This window comes from Colias eurytheme, chromosome 6 (assembly GCF_061535395.1).
Source record: "Colias eurytheme isolate Ceu_HAF_F1 chromosome 6, ilColEury1 Martin Lab GWU primary, whole genome shotgun sequence".
In the NCBI taxonomy this organism is placed as follows: domain Eukaryota; kingdom Metazoa; phylum Arthropoda; class Insecta; order Lepidoptera; family Pieridae; genus Colias; species Colias eurytheme.
In genome coordinates, this window is record NC_142985.1 from 11772426 (window position 1) to 11796480 (window position 24055).

The 24055-nt window shown below is 33.8% G+C and overlaps 1 protein-coding gene across 2 annotated transcripts in view; it reads right to left on the reverse strand.

The window, feature by feature from the left end:
• Window positions 1–229: 229 nt before the first annotated feature.
• LOC149908061 (uncharacterized) overlaps window positions 230–24055 on the reverse strand; it is a 66028-nt gene continuing 42202 nt past the window's right edge. For both annotated transcript variants that reach the window (XM_090103188.1, XM_090103186.1), the window contains exons 3-5: window positions 18117–18207; window positions 3136–3824; window positions 230–2556 (exon numbers count right to left, since the gene is read on the reverse strand). In XM_090103188.1, coding sequence (XP_089959314.1) covers window positions 2446–2556; window positions 3136–3824; window positions 18117–18174 — 858 coding nt within the window. In that variant the 5' untranslated portion in view covers window positions 18175–18207 and the 3' untranslated portion in view covers window positions 230–2445. The remainder of the gene's footprint in view (window positions 2557–3135; window positions 3825–18116; window positions 18208–24055) is intronic.

The window sequence follows — 24055 nt, forward strand, 5'->3', positions numbered from 1 at the left end:
CGAAAAAAATGTAATTTTTTACGACCTCACATTAGAAACCTCAAAAATAACAGTACTTCTCCACTATTTAATGGATTATACATATAAACCTTCCTCTTGAATCACTCTATCTATTAAAAAAAACCGCATCAAAATCCGTTGCGTAGTTTCAAATATTTAAGCGTACAAAGGGACATAGGGACATAGGGACAGGGAAAGCGACTTTGCTTTATACTATGTAGTGATGTGGCAGCCTGCTAGCTTAGTCAGACGTTCAATTTATAGCCTAGCCTCTTTATTAAACGGTGCCGTTCAAGTAACGACCGAGAAATTACACTGTCATATTCGACACGAAAATTCCTAGTATTTATACAATTAAACATGTAATATTAAAAATATAAGAAAATATCTGGATTGAAGTACAACATATAAAGAGCATTGGGGTATTTGCAAATATATTGTTATTTCGAAAATTGTGAATACCGAAATAACTTCAGAGGAACGTTTGATTGTATGTATTGTATTGGTACAGCATGAAAATATAGTTGTTTGATATGTTACAACAATCATAAACTATGTGTTAATTTTACAATATTAGAGTTACCCCAAAGCACCTTAAAATGAACAGAAATAAAATTATAGCGTTTTTTTTATTTTTCTTATGGAAATGGATTTTTTTCTATTGTAAGTACTATTGCAAAATAGTATAATTTAGTATATTGTTTCAGTGTGAGCCTTCTTTTTGCGCTTAAAAAGAACACACTATAACAAAAAATTGCCGAAGCAGGTTTCAAATTTTTGAGATGTAGTTACTATACAAAAAAATTGGTTGTTTGTAAAGAAGGTTTACGATCGAGATGTTTACGTGATAACGTCTTATTGGTGGCAGCGCTCGAGATGAGACGGGAGATCGGTCCGTCTCTCTCTCGTTATACCTGCGATCGCGCTCGTGAGGTTTTGGTGTGACACAAGTTTCTGAACATGTCACCCGACTAAAACGATTTTAAAAACGTTATCACGTTAAAAATAAATGGCAAGTGAAAAAATAAGGATATGGACATACATATTTTTGTAAATAAACTAATAAGTCATATACATACTCTTATAAAATCGCAAGAATTATCAAATATATTAATAAACAAATTAAAAGTTATATATTTTGGTAAGTTATACAAATTTAAGTAAGTTGAATTAAATTATAATATATTACAGCTAATAGTATTATGAAGCTAAAATATAATTTTACGAACAAAAACTAATTTGAATACTGAGATCATTAGCGTCTATTTCTACATTATGCAAATTAATACATACCGATATTTATTTGGCGTTTAGGAGCCTTTAGAATATAATATATATAGGTCTTACATTTATGTATTTTGTTTTTAAATCATGCATGACCTTGTGTATGACAATTTTAATTTTTTACAGGCGTTTATCTTCTTTTTGGCGGGAATTGAAGTGTGATTTTTGTTTATGTTGCCAGCTATCTACGATTAACAGTTGCAATGAAAAAGTATTTTGTTTAATAAAATAATGCTGTAGGTTTAACATTTATCACAAAATTAAGTACTAAATAATTACTAATTATTTACAATCGCCGTAAAATTAAATAAATAAACTGTTAAGTCAGATTAACAATAATTAAAATTATAGTTATTTCTTAAACCTCATACACCCATTGGCAAATAGGGCCATCGAATATTATATTAAAAAATTCCGACTTATTAGAAACCCACAATTTTTATTTTTTTTACATACAATTTATGTATTTATACCACACTGCTAAAATATATAAAAGCAAAGAAAGCAAAAATTTTTATAAGTTACCATTTTATCTATTCTGTGAAAGTCAACGAAAGAATTCATTTCAATGGATTTTGATGAATCGCCAATAAATTTATTTTAGTAATGAGAATATTATTTAAGCGACATTAAATGCTATTTAAGAATTTTGCTTAATTCCAGTATACCTTACCATCTTTATTCAATAAAGATCGATAAAGGTTACTTTTTAAATATTCACTTAATTGTTATATCAATTACGTTATTGAAAAATTTACCATCACACTATCTTTTTCTAATAAGTGCGTTGTACATAGGTCAGGAAGAGATAAATATAGATTCAAATAAAAATTAGCAGTTGGGGCTTATTCAGGTACTTTACTATGAACGATTTTGGCAATTTCCCATTAAAATTCACTTTGGATTACAGACGACATACATGCGCTTCTTTTACAACGCAATACGCCGCCATTGCAGAAAAAATGTAGGAAAAAGAGCGCGAACTTTCTAGTCCTAAATACAGTCACAATAAGACAACAATTGTAAAAGCTACAATAATTAATGTACTAAATTATTTACACAACACAAAATAACTGAATAACTTTGAAGATAAGTTTTATCTTAATCTTAAGGCTAAATTGTCACAAATGTCACATTACACATAGTGTCTGAGTTTGTTTCTTATAACTTGGTGTGTTTCACTGTGTCAGTCCAATAGTTCTGTATGGTCATGGCTTCTAGAGAATTCAGGAACGAGTCGTTGTCCAGGCTGTACATTTCCTCTGAATTGTCCTGGAAAAAAAAATTAAGTGGTAAATGTTCTGGTTATTAAAGCTTAAAGATATTTAAAAAAAAAGGGGCATTTGGTATTTATTTAACATTAATAAAATTCCCAGATGAATGGGAATTAGCTAACAGTTTAAAATTGATATTGTTTTCATTTAAGTTAAAAGATTCAAATTAGATTTCTTTAAAAATGATTCTTCAAATATAGATATTAATAAACAAATATAGTGCTGCATAGTATATTATCTAAAGGACTATCTTCTTCTGCCTTCAAACTATTTATTGAGTACACAACTCAAGTGCAGTGCATTCAACCAATAAATCACCAATCCATCTATCACGCTATCAATATATTAATCCATACTAATATTATAAATGCGAAAGTAACTCTGTCTGTCTGTTACTCAATCACGCCTTAACTACTGAACCAATTTGCATGAAATTTGGTATAGAGATATTTTGATACCCGAGAAAGGACATAGGATAGGTTTTATCCTGGAAATCCTACGGGAACGGGTTTTTCCTTGAAAACGCGGGCGAAGCCGCGGGCGGAAAGCTAGTTGGTTTATAAACAAAGTTACTTACTCTTATAGTGCTATCATCTAGATATCCACTCGAGTCAGGGTTAGAACATTTATCGTTCAACGTCTGAGGTTTGTTCAGATACCGTCTCCTGTATAGAATGAACGCAGTGCTCCCAGCCAATGCCGCTAAGACCAGAGCGGCAAACGATATGCCAGCTATCACTCCCGTATCCATCCCACCTTCACCGGGATCTATAACCCTTCTAGAAGATTCTATATTCGGCGGTATCCTCGTCTGTAAGAACGCCGTTTCCAAGGACAACGGCTTTTCAGTCACTATCCGACTATCCAACAATCCCTCTAAAGCAATACCATCTTTTATGTAGTCTGGTCTCGTCAAATTCCGCTTTTTGGAAGGAAATGTCGCGTTCTGCGCTTCTGTCACGTTCGTGAATGTTCCTGCAGTTGCGTTTACACTGGGATTGATTTCAAACGTTGTGTTGTCTGTGATGTTCACTGGAGTCCACTGTATTTGGACGGCGTCTGTTGTCGAAGACACATTTGGCGCGACAGAACTCTTCGGTATCTCCTTTTGAGTGACGTTCTCTGGCGGTTTTGTAGTAGTTACTAGTGGTGTTTTCGTGAAATACATAGCTCTAGGCTGTCTTTCAGCATAACGTTCAGTTTCGAGGCTCGATACTTGCTCTATTTCTTCTGACTGAGGCGCAGCAAGGGTTCTTCCGGTGCCCGCTGAAATGATAAGATAGACATAATTAGTCATTAAGCATCAACCTCTTTAAAGTCCCAAGGTAAGATAACATAACTAGCAGTAGATGAGTTGTATTTACTGAACATTTTAACGACATTAATGATCAATTCCATTTATAACGTTAAATTTACCTACAAGAATGTAATTTAAGCTGAGTACCGCCCTTAAAGTGCCTTTGAAAACCCTCCCACACATTTTATAGGGTCAGGGATTACAGTATTTGAATATTCAGAACGTCATAACGACAATATATTAGAAATACAAGTCAAAATGTCACGGTTAAAGTTGAAAAGGGTATCATATATTTTATGAAAATGTCCTTGCAAGCCTTTCGAGACAACGGTTCATTGAACAAGTTTTTGCAGTTTCTCTATAGCTGAATAGACTTTTTATACTATTAAGTCATTGAGTAAGCAAAAATATTACAAAGACGTGGCGAGGTTTTTTTAACAACGTAGGTAACGTTGAAAAAAAACAAACAACTAAAAAACTGCGCATTCCAAATATCCATGTTTCCAATAGATATAATATGTACCCAGCGACATCATAAGTACGGCGTGCAAAACAAAACTAGCTTAAATTATTTGCATACCACGGTCAATGTACTTTGTATAGGAATTTCATATTCATACCAATATAACATTCAGCTGATGATTCAGCAATTACTTACATTAGTTTCGCAGGAGGCTAGCGAATAAAAATTCACGAAGCGTGCCAAATTGGCGCTCATGCGGGTAGTTCAATGTTTATCGTGTATATCGTTTAATTGTATCTAATCCATACTAATATTATAAATGCGAAAGTAACTCTGTCTGTCTGTCTGTTACTTAATCACGCCTTAACTACTGAACCAATTTGCATGAAATTCGGTATACAGATATTTTGATACCCGAGAAAGGACATAGGATAGGTTTTATCCCGGAAATCCTACAGGAACGGGTTTTTCTTTGAAAACGCGGGCGAAGATCGGGCGGAAAGCTAATATGAAAATAAATTATTATGCGAAAATCGTATGCAGTTATATGAAAACTACAAACGAATACAAATAGACAAATAAATATACTTCATATTATAATATTAAGTAAATATTACATACAATGTACTTATAGAAACGTGTAGGTAGATAAATAAATGAAATCTGACTAAAATACTAAATGTCAGATTTTTCAAAAATTTCCAAAAAAATGGAAAATTGGTTTCACCAGTTCTTCATCGTGCCCGACCATTCGAAAATTATATCATTATACAACAAAAAACTTTGCTAGCGCGATTCAATTCTTCTCAATAGCGTGTAGTAGCGACATCTATTTTCACTGACCGAAGCTACTTGATACTCGACATAGCATTTTTCTCTGAGATGATTTTTATTTTTCTTTAAATAAAAGTGTTCTTAAATGTATATCCAGGTGCGCGTTCGCGAGTTGTATATCGCGATGCAGCGTTGCCCTTACATCCACGAGATGAAGGAGCGGCTGCTTGGCGCGCCAACAGACGGGGTTGAACGCGAACGCGACCAGAGAGAGCAGAGCGAGTCGCCGCCGCCGCCCATAGACCCGCAGGTCGGCACCATCGTCAAAGTGAAGATCATCCATCGTCATTCACTGTTTATTCTATTTTTTAATTTCAAAGTTCTGTGCTATCTGTGTCATGAATTTAATCACAGAATTTAATACATGGTTCAAAGCGAAAAGGAATAATTTAAAAATAAAATTTTATGCATTAATCAATCGATAATAAAAAAAAAACAAAGTGTGATTTTATTTAAAAAAAAATGTTGTGTGGTTTTATGAAACCACGGTAAAAGTGAAACTGTTCGAACGGTTCCGAACACTGCTTTGTGTAGCGCATGTCGCGTGGCGGTCGGCTGCCGAGTAGGTATACCTACTCGGCAGCCGCGATACACGCGACATGCGCTACACAGACCAAAAAGTTTGAGACGATGTAATAAAAGTTTCACTTTAAAAATATTTTGGTAGGTGTATTGCTTAATTTTTGCCTGCTATAATTGTCCAACATCTATACTTCTATAATCTATACTAATATTATAAAGAGGAAAGGTTTGTAAGTATGTATGTATGTATGTATGTATGGTTTTCACGCATAAACTACTGGACCGATTTCAAAAATTCTTTCACCATTAGAAAGCTGCATCTTTACTGAGCAACATAGGCTATATTGCATTTACAAAAAAATTAGAGATCCTTACCAAAAATGCAATAATGTAACCCAAGGTGTAAAAAATTCCTTAATAAAAATTCTGTCATCGCGTGCGCTGCGGAATCTATTGAAGATAGAACAAAAAAATGTTCTACGCACAGACATAGATAGACTACGCAAGTACCGCGATCTGTATGAAAACCAAGCGTGTCATATTTTTTGTACTGACCTTGACGCGTTATGACGTCACGAGCGCTTTTTAGTGATGGTAATTTCATTTTACGCTAAATCGATTAGGACGCCACTCGCGCGGTGATTCTAGTATCGTCCTATCCCATCGAAGTAAATCGAAAGAAATCAGATCAAACTAGATCTATGTCTAAGAGGTAATTAAATAAATGAATGGTAATCGATTACTAAATCGATTCAAGACAGAAAAATGATAATTACCATAGACAGAGGAATGATAAAATAAATTTATAAACCTTTTAATATTCTAACAAGTAAACTAATGTGTTTTAGCTTTTTCTTACATATGCCCATTGAGTTACCGTGTACTACGTACTAGAGAGGCCATCGAAAGAAAGTAATGAAACTGTCAATCAATCAATCTTTATGTCCCGTTGCATCAATCCATTTTTCTTTTATGTTCGGGTTACTTGGAAAACTGAAAAAACAAACATAGTCTAAGCAATAAGGAGTTTTCTTAAAAAACTCCCAAGATGACACTTTAACTAATGGCGTCCATGTCATAATATTTATTTTTAGTACCTTTGTATTAAAATACAGGGTGTCTCATAAGTACCCAACGATTTCAAAAGCGTGTCTAGACTAGCCGGCGCAACTGATGGGAGCGGTGAGTGCGGCATTAGCTAGCGCGTTCCAAGGATTTTTAGTTGCCGCCATGTCGTTCACGGGAGAGCAACGCGGTTTTTGCGTTCGCGCCTATTTTCAAAACAATAAATCGACGGCGCCTGTATCGTCTCAATTATCGATTGAGGCATATTGATGAAACGCCCAGCAACTCTACCATACTCTCATGGATCCGGAGTTTCAACACTACCGGAAACACAACAGGAAGCAAGAAATCTGGGCGCCCAAGAAGTGTAAGAACGGATGAAAACATTGAGTTGGTGGCAAGTTCGGTGCGACGTCAACCTCAAATAAGCATTAGGTGGCCATGCTACGCAACTTTTTCGAGCCAGAGCTTCAAGAATGTGAGCATTATAATGTCAGGACATGGTTCCAACAGGATGGAGCCAAATCCTATACAACTAACCACTCAACTGAAGCCCTACACCAATTGTTTCCCGAAAAAGTCATTTCAAGAAGGGGTGACATTGAATGGCTCCCCAGAAGCCCGGATTTGACGCCACCCGATTTTTTTATGGGGGTATCTTAAGTCAAATGTGTATGAAAATTCTTCGCAAACTTTGAACGACTTGAAGACCAACATCGGAGAAAAAATTGCGTCCGTAGATAGACCTCTTCTTCAGAAAGTTTTCAGAAACTTTCACCAAAGACTCGAAGAATGTCGGCATCGTAATGGACGCCATCTCAACGATGTAATCTTCAAAAAATAAAAATTCCTTTTGTTTTCTATTAAATTTGTCAGTATTATATTTTAAAACCAATAATTAGTTAAATTTTTTGCATCATGAAATCGTTGGGTACTTATGAGACACCCTGTACTTAAAAGTTCTAGGTCAAGTCGTATTAAATGACAAAAAAAATCTATGCCTTTTTTTCTGAAAAATTGCTCCTTCAAATTATCATTTTTCTGTTCGATTATAAAATCGATTAGAATCGAGAACTGTTGCATCAAATGAACATCACTAACCACAAAATTGGACAGAAAAATGAGAACAGAAAAATGAGAAGACGCTATTCATTGCTTGTTATCATACGACTCGATCTTTACCGTGCCAAGTAAAAGCCGCAATGTATTCCGAATCATTTCGTATGATTTGGTATCCGTGTTTGTCACGATCGTTTTCCACAGATATTCTTTATTTGATTTTAAAATAAATAGTGCATATTCTGATTAGAAAATTACTTACCGGTGGAAGGAAACATCTCTGCTAACTCGGCCACTCACAGCTGTGGAGTTTCTACAGTTTATAACGGCGTAATTCGGCATTTTACTTTATTCAGCTTCACGTCTTTCCTTGGCGAACTGCAAGCGCGGACTGAGTGTAGGCCAGCGTCAAGTAAGTTTCATAATCTTAGTTTGGACACGGGAAGTACATACACTCGCTTAGTCTATCTTGATACATGTCTGTGGTTCTACGATATTATAGAAGGGATCAATATCTATAAGAAAGTCCGCGATACCATATTATGTCCATCTTCAGTAGTTATGTTACTACAACAACTTTTTTACGTTTTCAAAGTAAATAGAAGTGCCGACAGTAATCAAACCATGTTATCCGGATACACATATATTAATCCTTATCCCATTAAATGATGTTTTATTATAGACTGTTTCAATACCAGCAAAATACTTTTTAAATGAAAAAAATTGGATATTCCATTCAAAAGATATAACGAATTTTTAAAGTGTCAATCTACAGAAAATAGTAGGTATACTGTTCAATACAATGAGCAGGCGTAGTGCGGGACGGGGTAAAGGTGATTTTCATGTGATTAGAAATTAAACCTATAGTCCGACCTATAGTAGACTTTTCACTGTCACGATATCATTACCTATGCGGGTGAAACCGCAGGGTATTGCTAGTCTTCTTATATATAAAAATGAATCGCAAAATGTGTTGGTAAGCGCATAACTCGAGAACGGCTGAACCGATTTCGATAATTCTTTTTTTATTATATTCCTTGAAGTACGAGGATGGTTCTTATGTTGAAAAAACGTAAATATGTACCACGGGCGAAGCCGGGGCGGACCGCTAGTTCATAATAACTATACCCGCGTGAGAAATATTTATATTTGGTCAAATGTTACGCATTAATGGCTATACAACTTCCTGTATTCGTCTAAAGTTGCTTCTTAGAATTACTTTTATCTTCGAATATAATAGAGTTAAATATAATAGATAGCTAGACTCAGTATTTTTTTGCTATCAACGTTTGCATGGCATAAACTTTTGGTACGCACGAAATGATGAATTATTGAAATTGACAGATTGGCACAGGGATCAGTGACCCCGTCTATTGTGTCGTAGGCACGAATTATTATCGGAAATATATTGTGATTTAATAAAGCCTTCCTGTATTTTGTTTATTTATGAAGAGTCGATGGATTATGAAATTTCTGGTAATATAATTTATAGTAAACTAGGTCCCACCAGATGGTATCAAGTATATATACAGTATCTAAATTTTATCACTTATTCTTCTAGTCCCAGCGGAAACGAATACAATCAAAAATCATTAAAAGCGGTTCATCCGTTCTTGAATGAATAATGTAACTAACACCACTTTCTCATATATTATGTAGACTAGATTTCCGCCCGCGGCTTCGCCCGCGTTTGCAAAGGAAAACCCGCATAGTTCCCGTTCCCGTGGGATTTCCGGGATAAAACCTATCCTATGTGTTAATCCAAGTTACCCTCTATAAGTGTGCTAAATTTCATTGTAATCGGTTCAGTAGTTTTTACGTGAAAGAGTAACAAACATCCATACATCCATACATCCTTACAAACTTTCGCCTTTATAATAGTATTAAGATTGTAGAAGATAATATGGTTACCAACATTTACTTAGATTGTTATATCATAAAATACAATAGCTATTCGGTTACGTATATCCTTCAATTACGTTGACATAGTAGTTCATTTTTTAGGCTTTCAACGAAGGATGATATTGAGACAACCTTGTTGACTTCCCGTACCACAATGCTGATACGAATTGTCAATGCGATGCGTTCACTTTAATGCTATTGTTTTAAAACTAGGTCTTTGATAATGTTTTCTTTAGGAATGCGGGAAAATGGGACAATACTCTATAGCCATTCAATCTGTTTGTTTGTTTTATAATAGCGCTAACAATGACATGAAAAATACCCTTGAAAGTTGTATAACCGATGTTGTGTTGGGTCGATTATACCTAATACCTAGCTGTGCCTCGCTGTTTTACCCGCATTGCTCCGCTCCTGTTGGTCTTAGCGTGATGATATACCTATAGCAGTATAGCCTTCCTCGATAAATGGGCTATCAAACACTGAAATAATTTTTCAAATCGGACCAGAAGTTCTTTAGATTAGCGCGTTCAAACAAACAAACAAACTCTTCAGCTTTATAATATTAGTATAGATATTATATTATAAGGATAGATATATGTATAGGTAAGTATATAGATTTGGAATGCATCTTAAAAATAATGTCTGCAGCCTCTATTTACATACTGAATGCTGAATATGTAAAATATATATTGAATACAAATGGTTGTGAACCCGTTATAATTACGTGACTTCGTCGCCTGCTTTTGGTTATTTTACTAAATTCTTGCTAATACAAACGCTTTCCAAAAATTAAATTTTGTAGGAAATTTATGATAAATGAATTAATGATGTTATAGTTATGTTATTATGTTATGTTATAGATGTAGAATATTCTTAATACGCTGAAAAGATGAGGATTTAATGCAATTTCACTTATAACATTGAACTATACATACAAATTGATGTTAAAAAAAGAAAATAAATTCAACAGACTTTTATATAAAATCTTGAAATATCAACTTTAAAATCATTTCGAGACTAATATCAGTAAATTTTTAATGTCTCAAAAGCTAAAATCTAGAAATCCCCTTTCATCATCAATCGAAGTTCGAACTTCATTACCGTAACCCCACAAAGACAGAAAATCCCTTGAGCATCACGAAAGATTCTTTGACCGAACGTTCCCGAGCTAGCAATTTATCTCTTTCCCTGGCTTCCTTTGATCACTGCCTATCAAATTGTATCGGGAGATATGATCCTTCTTCACAATGGGCAGCGTTGGCCCAACAAATGAACGTCGATGTTTGCCGCCATTACGGCGATTATGAATAAACATCTACAATGACCTTAAAATGACGTTCATAGACATTTAGGCCCTCTACAGTCTACACTATCGTAACTGCCTCTACTCGCCCAACGCTACCCATTGTTTAGAAGGCCCATTATAGGCAATCCATTTGACATTACATTTACGATGGCTTACATGATCACAGAAGCTGCCATCAATATAATACATAAACCAACGGCTAATCGAGTATGTTATTGATAATTTATATTATTGCCTACGAAGAATAATGGCCAGTATAAGCAAACAAAATGAATCCTTATCCATGAAAACATGCTTGGTTCCCAGTTGAATAGTTTGCCTCAGGTTACTACACATTCTATATAAAGAGCTAGTACAAATAGCCATTATACCCATAACCTCGTTATACAAGTTCCATGAAAGGCACAACATAATGAGATCAGTTTTGCCGCTCAAATAGCCCAGAGGTTATCGAGTGTACAACAATGGCCAATTTATGGTGCCCATTCATTGTTCTATCCGCCAGAGGAACCATTATGTTGACGAGGGATATATAAGTATTCTGCCCAATATCTATAGCATTGTTGTTATTTAAGGACAATCTAAGACCTTGGTTGAGAGGTATTGTGCTGAGTCATTGAAATCAAGTAGGTTTTTGTGGATAAGTGGCAAATGAATGAGTATGTATATTTGTGATGCTATTATTATTTTGTTAATGCGATATAGTCAATTTTGCGAAAACCACAAGGTTATACATTATACAAGCATCAGATTTTATGGAGACCAATCTTCATTTGACAAAATCGTTTCACATTTTGTCAAAACAAAAAACCAATAAAAATCTAACCTTAACCTTAACTTAAGACTCATTAATATTTATTACAATGTTTGCCACGATGAGAAAAAGACAAACATCTTGACTTTCAAAGGTTCCTTTTAGTATTTGCTTTAGTAAAGTCAACCGAAGAATATCAGAGAACACTGGCATATTTGACATTCATGATCCACTTTCATACTGTTTATTTAAGTCTGACCCCGAAGACAGGACGAAATATAACTCACATACATCAGACAAACTTTGCTGTCAGCACATACCCTTAAAGTCTCTTCCGAATACAGTTTTAAAGTCTTCGGAAATCGGCAGAAAATTATAAAACCGAACCACTTTCGAACTCTGTTAACTTAAGTCTTCACCACGATACATTAAATTGCTCAAAACTGCACTTCAATCAATTCCAACTTGTTCACTTTAGACTTATCTTTAGTTGTAACATTGTGGTATATAAAACGTCTTACAAGACACTGTACTTAAGCTGGTGAGAGTTCTCGACTGAAGCCAGTTACTGAGAAACCTTTGGACTTTCCAGTGAAGGTGACATCGAATAAGGGTTTATACTTTATACAGTTCATACTGTGATTTATATAACTGACAGTCTGTAGTCCTATCACCTTGGCTATGTTATTTCGTAGCAAATTAGGAATATTAGCTGCTTATGGGCTTTAAATATTACGATGTAAATTATGAATTTAATTTGCAAGCTTCTGCGTTAACTCCACTATCTTAATCAACTGACGTCATCTTATTTATTAGGGACAAGAGTTTTAGTCATAAAACATTGTGTATCCATACTAATATTATAAATGCGAAAGTAACTCTGTCTGTCTGTCTGTTACTCAATCTGTAAATCAATAGTTACTGAACCAATTTTCATGAAATTTGGTATGGAGATATTTTGATACCCGAGAAAGGACATAGGCTACTTTTTATCCCGGGAAAATGACGCAATCCCGGAAAACCCACGGGAACGGGAACTATGCGGGTTTTTCTATGACTGCGCGGGCGAAGACGCGGGCGGAAACCTAGTTTCCTATATTTTCACAAATTTTTGGAAAGCGATATGTCATAATATTTGGCAATTTTCCAGGTTTAACTTCAAACTCAAGTTTTTTTATGCTTAATTTACAATGTTAGATGCCAAATTACTACTTAAATTATTAATTTTAATATAACAAGAAAAAAGAATATAAATGCAGATAAAATTACAGGTCAGCGATCTCCAATTTAGGTACTTTTACACAGATAAACTGAACTTTAACAAAACCCCACGAAAATTATGTTTCGTATACAAAAGGCAGGCTCGTTAAGTCAAGGCTAAGATTGTTTGATGTAAAAATAGACGTTGATGGAAAATGTAGTTTATGACGTGTAATTAAGAAAATTGTGCAAACTTTATACGCTTATAAAATAAATATAATGAAAAGTAATATTCTACACAGTAAGAAAATTTAAACGCTTTCAAGTAATATAAAACGAAATAGAAAACAGAATTTTAATATTTCGCATAACAGTATTATGGCGTATTTATGGAATTTTATTTAAAAAGTCTCGAATAAATTGAGCTTCTGTTTATTCATTAATGCCTAAGAAATGTAATGAGAAGTGACCTATTCCGTTAGACGGAGCATATTGTTTTTGTCTAGTGGTATTTCGTTTCGTTTTTTCTAGAAAAAAGTGTCCTAATATTGTTGGGGAATTGGGCTTTATACTGTGACGCTACACACAAATTAACACTGACCAAATTTATTTTTACAATAAACCCTCCAGTCATAAACACACATCCTTGACCCATTTACTTCAGAAAAGTTAATACAAGAACGACGCGTTTCAACAAAGGCTTTATATTCTCGTGGTTTACGAAACCGTGTAGTATCATGACATACGGTATGAGTCAAGCGCGAGGTGCACATCACGATGTTTAGTTTGCGTCATTAGATGATCTCTAAAGGTGAGGCAAAAGGTGACGCTGAACTTTTGGAAAAATAATGGTTTACTAGATTTCAGAATGTGTTGTATTGTGGTGTGGCTATAAATTAGTGATACTTTAGTTTCGTTAAATTAACCAAGGGACCACCGCGGCCGCTGCAGTCGTCTTAGATAATAATATTAGATCGCGTGCAGATTGCAATAGTTAATTGAGTGGGTACTACATTATATTCATATGATTCATTATAAGATATTGGAATATATTGTTTAAAAATCAATAATAATCGTGTCTTCGAGAAATCTTAAGGTTATAAAATAATTACTTGTTAGATTAGATTTTTTTAGTTGCGGTTGATGATAAATATAATTGCGGATACACGATTGTGTTCCGTGCATTTTTCTATTTATAGACTTTGTTTTATAATTAAGATGAATGAATACTCCGATAAATTTATTTCCTACATTACAATTAGTTTTCCTTTACCTCGGAGAAGAAGAGATATCTTCTAGGCTGTCTTTAGGTTGCTGTTATTACATTGTCCCTCTTATTTTTTATGCATTTAGGTGTTAAATAGTGTGATTCAATAAATAAATAGACGATTAACAAATAAACAATTTCAACGCACAAATCCAGCCATTCCATGCTATTTAAAATTGAAAAGGACCCTTAAAACTTTTTCCGCTCCCATTTACCGATAACGCACAGCGGGTTAAACCTACCGTGACTGAGTAAAAAGTTAAAAACTTAAAACGGGAAATACTGCACTTCAAAATATAAAATGTTCACGATTTCATTTCAATTTATTCAATCGAAAAGCAAAATTAGACCTTTTTATTATATTGTTAAGTAAGTACTGTTGCACTAACAAAACACTATGAGTCTTTTCTTAGAAATTGTTTTCTTTTTAATCAATTCAAGGAAGATGTCTTTAATAATAAAACGTTGATACTACTATAACTAGGTACATTTTTATATTTGAATTGAAATTAAGAAAGTGGCATTGAAACGTAAAGGATTTAATTTCTACGAGTTGAAGGTTTCTAATATCTATATCAAGAAGATAGACTATAAGATAGTTAGAAGCTAAGTGCAGCTTTGTGAATGCTTGTATGCTATGGAAATTTGAGAAAGTGAACAGAGTTTGATAAAATATAATTATGATAAACAAAATGCAAAACGTAAGCATATGGGAAAGTATTCAAATTTAATTAAAACAAATGAATATATGCGGAGTCGAATTCTATCTCATTCCACAAAGTAAACAAAATTACATTTCAGAACCTATAGGAAAAGGCTGGTACCACACCACTAAACCAACACTAACGGAAATACATTGAAATATTTGAAAATAGACATCTTACCTCCTTCTTTCTTAAAATTCTCTGATACTAAATTAACTTCACATCAACTATTCGTTAAAGAATACCGCCTTCTCAACCACGATATCCTAACATTACTCTTTTCTTTCACATATCACTGATACTGAATCTCCAATAAAAACGCACTAATTACTGAAATACTACAATACTTCCGTGCGTAAACTTGGAATGTATAGCACATATTATACAAGGCAAGGAACTAGCATGCTCCAATTTTAACGCATATAAAATGCATTGCGGAATCAAGATATGAACATAATAAAGTTGTATAACCTATTTCTTGTTATCAATGCATAGGCTTGGACACACTTCAGGGTTTCAGCGCTATAGAAGTAAGTAAGTAAGTAAGCAAGCAAATAAGTAATGTATATGGATCAAGTATCAGAGTATTTCGTGGGTGTGTATTTGCATATGCTTTAGGGCTTCCCTCCGTGTGTGGGTAGATGTAATAATATTTGAGACTATTCATGACATAATACTTTGATATTCTTTTATACTTTGCTGGAGCTAATGTGCCGCAATTGTTTTGATACCGAACAAACATCACATAGGAACTGTATGTTTATGTCCATGCGAATCAATAAAATACTATTGAATTAAACTAATAAAAAAAAAAAAGACGTGTGGCACTCGGGGACTGCCGCGGTAAAGCTATTGCATAGCATGCCTTCAAGCCACACCTCCGAGCCCGTCGGAGTGGGGAGCGTGAGGTTTTTTCGTTACGGAATTTCTCGATTCGTTCCCCGCGCTCAAGGCCCGCGATAGAAGCTATGCAATAGCTTAAAATATCCCGCTAATATAATACTAGCTTATGCTTTAAAATGTCTAGGTACATATGAATCTAAATGTTTTAAAATACATACAGTTCCAATCAGCTGATTAGCATAAAACTAACATACGTTAATTTTCACAAACTTTCACGCTTATAATATTAGCGGAATTAAACATAATATTAATTTGCATAATAGATAATAACGGTAATAATATTCGACAACAATATTAAGTAATCCTAAAATCATAATATGCTAATTATTTAAATTCATACAAATTAAAACATTAGACCAAATATTATATTATATCGAAGGAAACGAAGCGTATAATATGAAATTATAACACCATTTGTTATTGTTATGGAAAGATTACGCTGATTACGCATTTTACGAAATAAATGAAAATACAATTTGAATAAAAAAAAGTTTCTATACATATTTCACCACACTTTAGTAAGTTTTAAGTGTCGTTCTATGTATTTTTTACTTTTATTAAGTACTAGCTTTCCGCCCGCGGCTTCGCCCGCTTTATCTAAAGCCTAATAAGTTATATACTAAAACCTTCCTCTTGAATCACTCTATCTATTAAAAAAAACCGCATCAAAATCCGTTGCGTAGTTTTAAAGATTTAAGCATACATAGGGACATAGGGACAGAAAAAGCGACTTTGTTTTATACTATGTAGTGATATTAATAAATAACTTTCGTGTTATGCCAATTTCGCCCCTAGGAGTCATTAGGAACTTAAAGACTTGAGAACAAATCAGATGTTTACTTTTTGTCCTACATTCGTAATCTATTTGTAATATATTACATTATTAAACTACACAATATTCATCGCCGCATGATACATCATTCTTACGCACCTTATAAAAAAGGGGGTTTCTCTGAAGGGTTCCCATTCTAATTTTGTAGTACATACTTCAAGGCTATAAACGAAGGGGGTTTTAGTCTAATATAACAGGATACAAAGACAATGAAGGTTGACCATTATTAGGGATGTCCTCAAGATCTACCTGTCACGAAGGTCATACATAACGACGTTACAAGGAAAACGTCGTGACACACGCAATTTATACACAAGAGTAAATTTAAACAATGTGCTATGCAAAGTACATGAATGAGCAATGATAAGTACCTTAAACATGCACTCGACCAAGTAGACCTTAATTTACAAATTACTAGCTTTCCGCCCGCGGCTTCGCCCACGTTGTATGTAAAACCGACATGTATGAAACCGACCCTTTTACACTCGATTTTGACCCACTTTAAATGGACAAATTTAATTATATATCGCTCTATTTTTATTTTTTTTACTACAAAATTGATTATTTTATTATGATCAAGTTTCAAGTTTTAACATACTGTAAACTGTTAAAGGTCGACTTGCCATAACAACGTGCATCGTTAGCAAGCCCTCGTAAATATGAAACCCACGAAACGTCTCAGTTTGTGCTTCAAACTGAATTCCACACAAATATCTTGTTAGCTACTTGCATATTGGTTATATTGTATGTGTGTAACGCGATCCAGATTAAATCTTAATATCTTAATACCTACTACATATTATAAAGGCGAAAGTTTGTATGGATGTATGGATGTATGGATGTTTGTTACTCTTTCACGTAAAAACTACTGAACCGATTACAATGAAATTTAGCACACATATAGAGGGTAACTTGGATTAACACATAAGATAGGTTTTATCCCGGAAATCCCACGGGAACGGGAACTATGCGGGTTTTCCTTTGAAAATGCGGGCGAAGCCGCGGGCGGAAATCTAGTATTTATATAATCTGGTGTAGTAAAATCATTATGAGTTTGTTATTTTTCTAAAACTGTAATGTAGAAATTCTCCTGATAAAATACATACGTTCTAATTCACACTTGCTCCTAAAATCCCGTCCGGAATTCAGAATGCACGTCACATACATTTTGTCAGATGGATCTAAAATTAGTATCTGAAAATTTTTGACGTGTATAGGGAACACTGAAATTATATATGCATTTATGTGCTTTCTGAATTCAGAGAGGCGATCCGAATGTTTGCTGCCGGCCTATAACTTTAAGCCTTTTTTGTAAGTACATCATGATTCACGAAATGGTCGAACTTTCTCGTACCTGTCGGTATTATTTTCCATACCGACTTTATACTATTTAATTATTTATCATACCATTAACAGCACCCAAACCATGATTGCTTCAACAGATACCTACCAACAATGACCAGCAGCGTCGTCACCCAGAACCAGTGCATCCACCAGTGCAACGTCATGACGGTAGCGTGGTTGGCTCGGATTTTACCAACCTGAAACAAACATTTAAATACTTTAAACAATTGTATTTTAATGCTTTAAAACCAAATATGAACATGACCTGAAACATTTACTCCAAAATCGAAAATAATAACACCAGATATCAATTTCGTAGCTAATGTCTTAGCATTTTCTTCTTAATTCTTAATTAACTAAACTAAATGTTGAGATTGACTTGACTTGTATCCTGTACCTAAAATCCATACTAATATAAATGCGAAAGTAACTCTGTCTGTCTGTCTGTTACTCAATCACGCCTTAACTACTGAACCAATTTGTATGAAATTTGGTATAGAGATATTTTGATACACGAGAAAGGACATAGGATAGGTTTTATCCCGGAAATCCTACGGGAACGGGTTTTTCTTGGAAAACGCGGGCGAAGCCGCGGGCGGAAAGCTAGTTGAAAATAAAAGTATCATCTTTATTTGTTTGTTTTTGTAGAGATTTTAAGATTTAATTCTAATCGAATAGTTATCATTGAAAACATACATAGTATTATCTAACCTTTCTAACTCTATAATTGTATTATTTACAAACAAACGCTTATTGCTAGTGATATAGTCTAAAACATTACTACGCATTACCTCAAAGACAAAACAAAAAGTGCTCACCAACTAATTGCGTTAACAATACAAATGTGATTATATGAAATTATCATCAGTTCCCAGACAGCACAGATCAATGATAATTCGCTAATTACATTACGGAGTAATTAATGTAATGCATTTAGCCTTGTGCGGAAGAAAACTTAGCAATGACCTTTCATACGATTACTAATTATATTATTATTTTGCATGAGAATGTTGGAAAAACAAGCAAATTGAGGGAAAATCGTATGAGTAATGACATCTTGGGATAATGATAATTGATAACAAATGTAATTTGTCTGGGAGAGATGGAATATATGTATTTCGCTTCAATCTATATCGAGAAATATCCTTGAAGGTCGATTTGATATACGTAATTGGTTTTTTTGGCATTAAAATTCTTTATAAAATATCCTTAAAGTTCGTTTAAAACACTAAGTTTTAAAACAATATATTTTACACACAAAACCCAAAAATTGAATAGTTTCAGAAACAAGAACGCCTCTATTCATTTGGATACAATGCTTCTACACAAAAATTCGTAGCATTGTAACTGCAAACGTGGATTGAAAATAATCCTGTCTATGTGAGGAACGGGGATTAAAAGATAACACAGAAATCTCTGGAAATATTTCAACAGAACAATAATAGAATTTTCATAACCTTTTTATTGTGGGGTAGAATAGATTCTGTTCTACAGTTTTAGTGAAAAGTTTAGAAAATTGCGTCTATATAATAACACTAGCTTTCCGCCCGCGGCTTCGCCCGCGTTTTCAAAGAAAAACCCGTTCTCGTAGGATTTCCGGGATAAAACCTATCATATGTCCTTTCTCGGGTATCAAAATATCTCTATACCAAATTGCATGCAAATTGGTTCAGTAGTTAAGGCGTGATTGAGTAACAGACAGATAGACAGAGTTACTTTCGCATTTATAATATTAAGTATTGATTTATCGTAATTATTATGATAATGAATTGTATCTTGCTAGTAATACCATGTTAAAACACATCTTTAAACCCACTTTTCCCCCAACTGAATGTGCCCTTTGAGCTTCTTTATGATCTTCAACGTATACGCGATCACAATAATTAAAGTCTAATATGTTTCCATACGTACCTCCACCGGGATCTTCATGAGATAATTATAGTACACTAGGTTTCCGCCCGCGGCTTCGCCCGCGCAGTCAAAGAAAAACCTGCATAGTTCCCGTTCCCGTGGGATTTCCGGGATTACGTCATTTTCCCGAGATGAAAAGTAGCCTATGTCCTTTCTCGGGTATCAAAATATCTCCATACCAAATTTCATACAAATTGGTTCAGTAGTTTAGGCGTGATTGAGTAACAGACAGACAGACAGAGTTACTTTCGCATTTATAATATTAGTATGGATTAATCCTGTATAAAGAGCAGGTTCGCAAATAAATTTGTCTCCAATAAACGCTCAGGTAACATTTCAGAGTTGAATTATATTGACTTACCCGAGTTCACATAGTTTGTAAGTTAGTTACAGACATAACGAAGTCTGGAATTAGTATCAAATTGAGTTAGTCTGAACTTTGTTTTACAATTCTAAGTTCCTTTTAAAATATAAATACCTAGAGGTGTTTTGTTCAGTATCATGTTATTTAGATTAGATTTTAGTATGTTTTATAGATCTTCTAACTCTTCCTTGATGCTACGTTTGCAATAAAATTTTCGATGCATCACTGCGTAAATAAAAACTGACTCTGGAATACATGAAACGTATTTCAATATTCATGTTTGTCATATTTCAACATGAGTACGAAGACAAAGTGGAAATATTAGCTTTACATGTTTACACTATTGTATAGAGAATTCATAAAATGGAGACAATCTAAATAAATATGTTCATAAATTATTCTGATATCTGCTACCTAAAGAAATAATGCTGAAAGCTTCTTATTGAAAAATATATTATTATGCCTTTGACAAACTGATTTTCCGTTTGTATATTGGAAAAGGGCTTTACCGTAGTTGGGTTAATCTTGTTATTTATGAGCTTCTATAAGGTTGAGAATTATATATAAAACTTTACAATATGTATACAATTACTCAAATGTGAATACATAGTTTTCATTTATGATTCTGAAACTGATGCGATTGGCGATTATACCACAATAATTTATGTAACAGAGCCTAAAACTAAACTAATACAATGTTGTGACGCTATTATTTATGTTCGATGTTCTGATAAATGCTATTATAATATTGATTCAATTAATTTATTATTGACAAAGCTACTACCTACTAATAGATGTAACAATTAATTCTATTACAATTATTGGTACATTGTTTGCATGTTGCACTTATTTTATAACTGAATTTTACATGTAAATGTACCTACAGCCTACAGGCTACGAGGGAATCGATATTATGGGATCAAACTATTTATAGAATAAACTGACTATCTATTACCAAAAATCCAAAGATAAATACGAGAGAAATACATTTCATAGGTGTACAGCTAATCGATTATTATAGAAGCAAACTATCAATTACCGAACAGCTAGATTTAAACATTATAGATGTACAGATAATAATAAATCGGTTAACAAACTATCGAATAAACTGACTAATCATTACCAAACAACTTGCTGGGATGGACATATAGATAGATGTGCAAATAATCGATTTTAGAAGAAAACTATCGAATAAACCGTCTATTACCAAACAAGCAGAGCTCACTGACAGTGCACATCGAATCGTTTGCCATTCTCGCGTAACGCCACGGGACATTATACGCTCGTTTGTTACAACCAATTGCTTGTGTTCCAGACTGGCTTCAAGTTGGGCTCAAATGGCGGAAAATTACTCGACAAATACGATTTGTAGGATGCTATGGATACGTATGGTAGATTTTAAGTTCATTCACATATGCCTGATCTGTATTGGCTAGGCTGCTAGGATATTAATACCTACGTGAATCAAACGTTACACGCACCCAAGCATGTGACTCATACTTGCATAGATGGTATACTCTTTTCTTTCTGGTTATGGTCGAATATCGACCAATAGTAGGTATAGTGTTAATCAGGCACACACATTGGGTTTTTACCCTAATATCACATTCTTATATTCATGCAACATTAGCTGCTTTTCTACGGGTTTTTACTAATGTACCCAAATTACAGTAAATTACCTTCCCTAAAGTTCAAATATTTTGGGCAAACAGCTATACCTAAGGGTCAATTCATTGTGCCTATTGATCAATTCACAAACCACATCAAAGGATGATAGACTGCAATTACTTATCCTAGGAAATACTGTTTCATCTTCCAGCTATTCTGAAGCATAAATTAGCCAAGCCTTAGTAGTCTTAGCGTTTCTTAGTATGAGGACATTACACGCTTATGGCTGCGTTGATTTCGGTGTAAATAGCGGAAAATTACCCCAGACGCTACTAATGCGTTCCCCACTTATTTCTTTACAGGATATGAACGAGAATTTACTAGTTGAGACTCGCGTCTTCGCTCCTACAAAATGTGGACTTATTTGACGTAAATTATCTGAAGAAGAGATGAAGATCCATCATATAAAATACTCAATTATAAAAGCATTTAAAAAATAAATGTATACTTATTAAAATATTACGTTTTGGATTAATTATTTTTCTTTTGATTACAAAGCATTTTGTACTATATTAATTTTACGTGTTGCTGTTACATTATACAGAGTAATGATTGCTCAGTATGTACATTTTCTACAAATTTTCATGTGAAGGACACTCAGCATTGCCTTTTTGCGACATATTTGTTAAAGTACGGTTTTATTTGGTTTCCACAATTGCTTTTTGCGTAATTTTAATAGCTTCTTATAAAAAATACACTCAAAATATAATTTAATAGCTTCTGATTTAAATAAAAACAATACTTATACAATTTTAATAACCAACCCTGAACTAATTATTACGAAATCGTCCCAATAATAAACATTTAATTTAAACCAAAACAACATTCAATGATCCGATAAAATCGAGATACTCACGTATATGTATCGAGATAAACTCTTATGCAAACAAGAAAGCAGTACAATTAATGAATATCGATACACAGCGCATGTGCATCATAATTACATAAACTAAACGGTATCAATCAGTGAAAGTAATATGGAAATCGCGCCACTTTTGTACTTTCCCTCTTATGTTTTAGAAAACAGTAAGACACTGGACGTGGAAACATCACAGCCGTGTCCGATTAAACCGACCAAAACTGCACTTAAATGTACAAGAGATGATGAACAAAATGTTGTACGTAATTGTTAAGCCCATGTTGCTTTAAACGCGCCTCTAAAAGAAACTGAATGTCCAAAAGCGCTTCTAAAAAGAGACGCAGCACAGGTTACTAAGTAGTAACAACGTTAGTTGATGGTTGAAACGAGTACCTAAGTACGAACGAGTAAGTAGTAAGACAGATATGATGATCAAAAATTTGTACGCAATTGTTAAAACAATGTTACTTTAAAAGCGCTTCTGAAAGGAGTTAAAGGATAGATTACTAAATAGTTAATACCTAAGTTGAACGTTCGAAAATGCTTCTTAAAGTTTCTAAGTACACATACTGCCCTGTAAGACGGTAAAACTTTTAAAACGAACAACTTCTGGACAACAATTACGTTTAAGAGCATTTAGAGCATTTACTACTAACCTAACAAATGTCTTTAAGTATTTATTCTTAGCTACATAATACGCAAATAAAAACATCAAATTTGATAATTAATAGTAACTCCGCAGTTAAAAATTTAGATATAATTAGTATAATATGTAAATTTATACACGAACATAAGTCAATTTCAAACATGTTTACTAACGATCATCATCACGCATTCATATAACTTTTTTAATTTCACACTCCTTTGGCATAAAAATATTAATCATTTTTATAAAAATTTACATCTTTAAAATCTCCATCATCTCTTACGCTACAATTGTTACGGTTAGACGCTCACGGTCGCCAAAATGCTCGTTACCAAATGAGAATACACGTTTATTATCATTAAATGCGCGCAAAAACAGCGAACAATATTGCCGGTGCAACCATTCACTTTTTGCCGGCCATTTATTTTCTTTGATTTGCTTTTAGGATATTTATTTATTTATACGTAATGCTCGCAAACCTAATAATGAAACTCCGTCGTCTTATCCGTATATAGCGATTTCTTCCAGACAACCAGACGTTCAGATAGAAATTAGTTAAAGGAGAGTTTAGTACCCTCAAATTAAAGCCAAAGTATT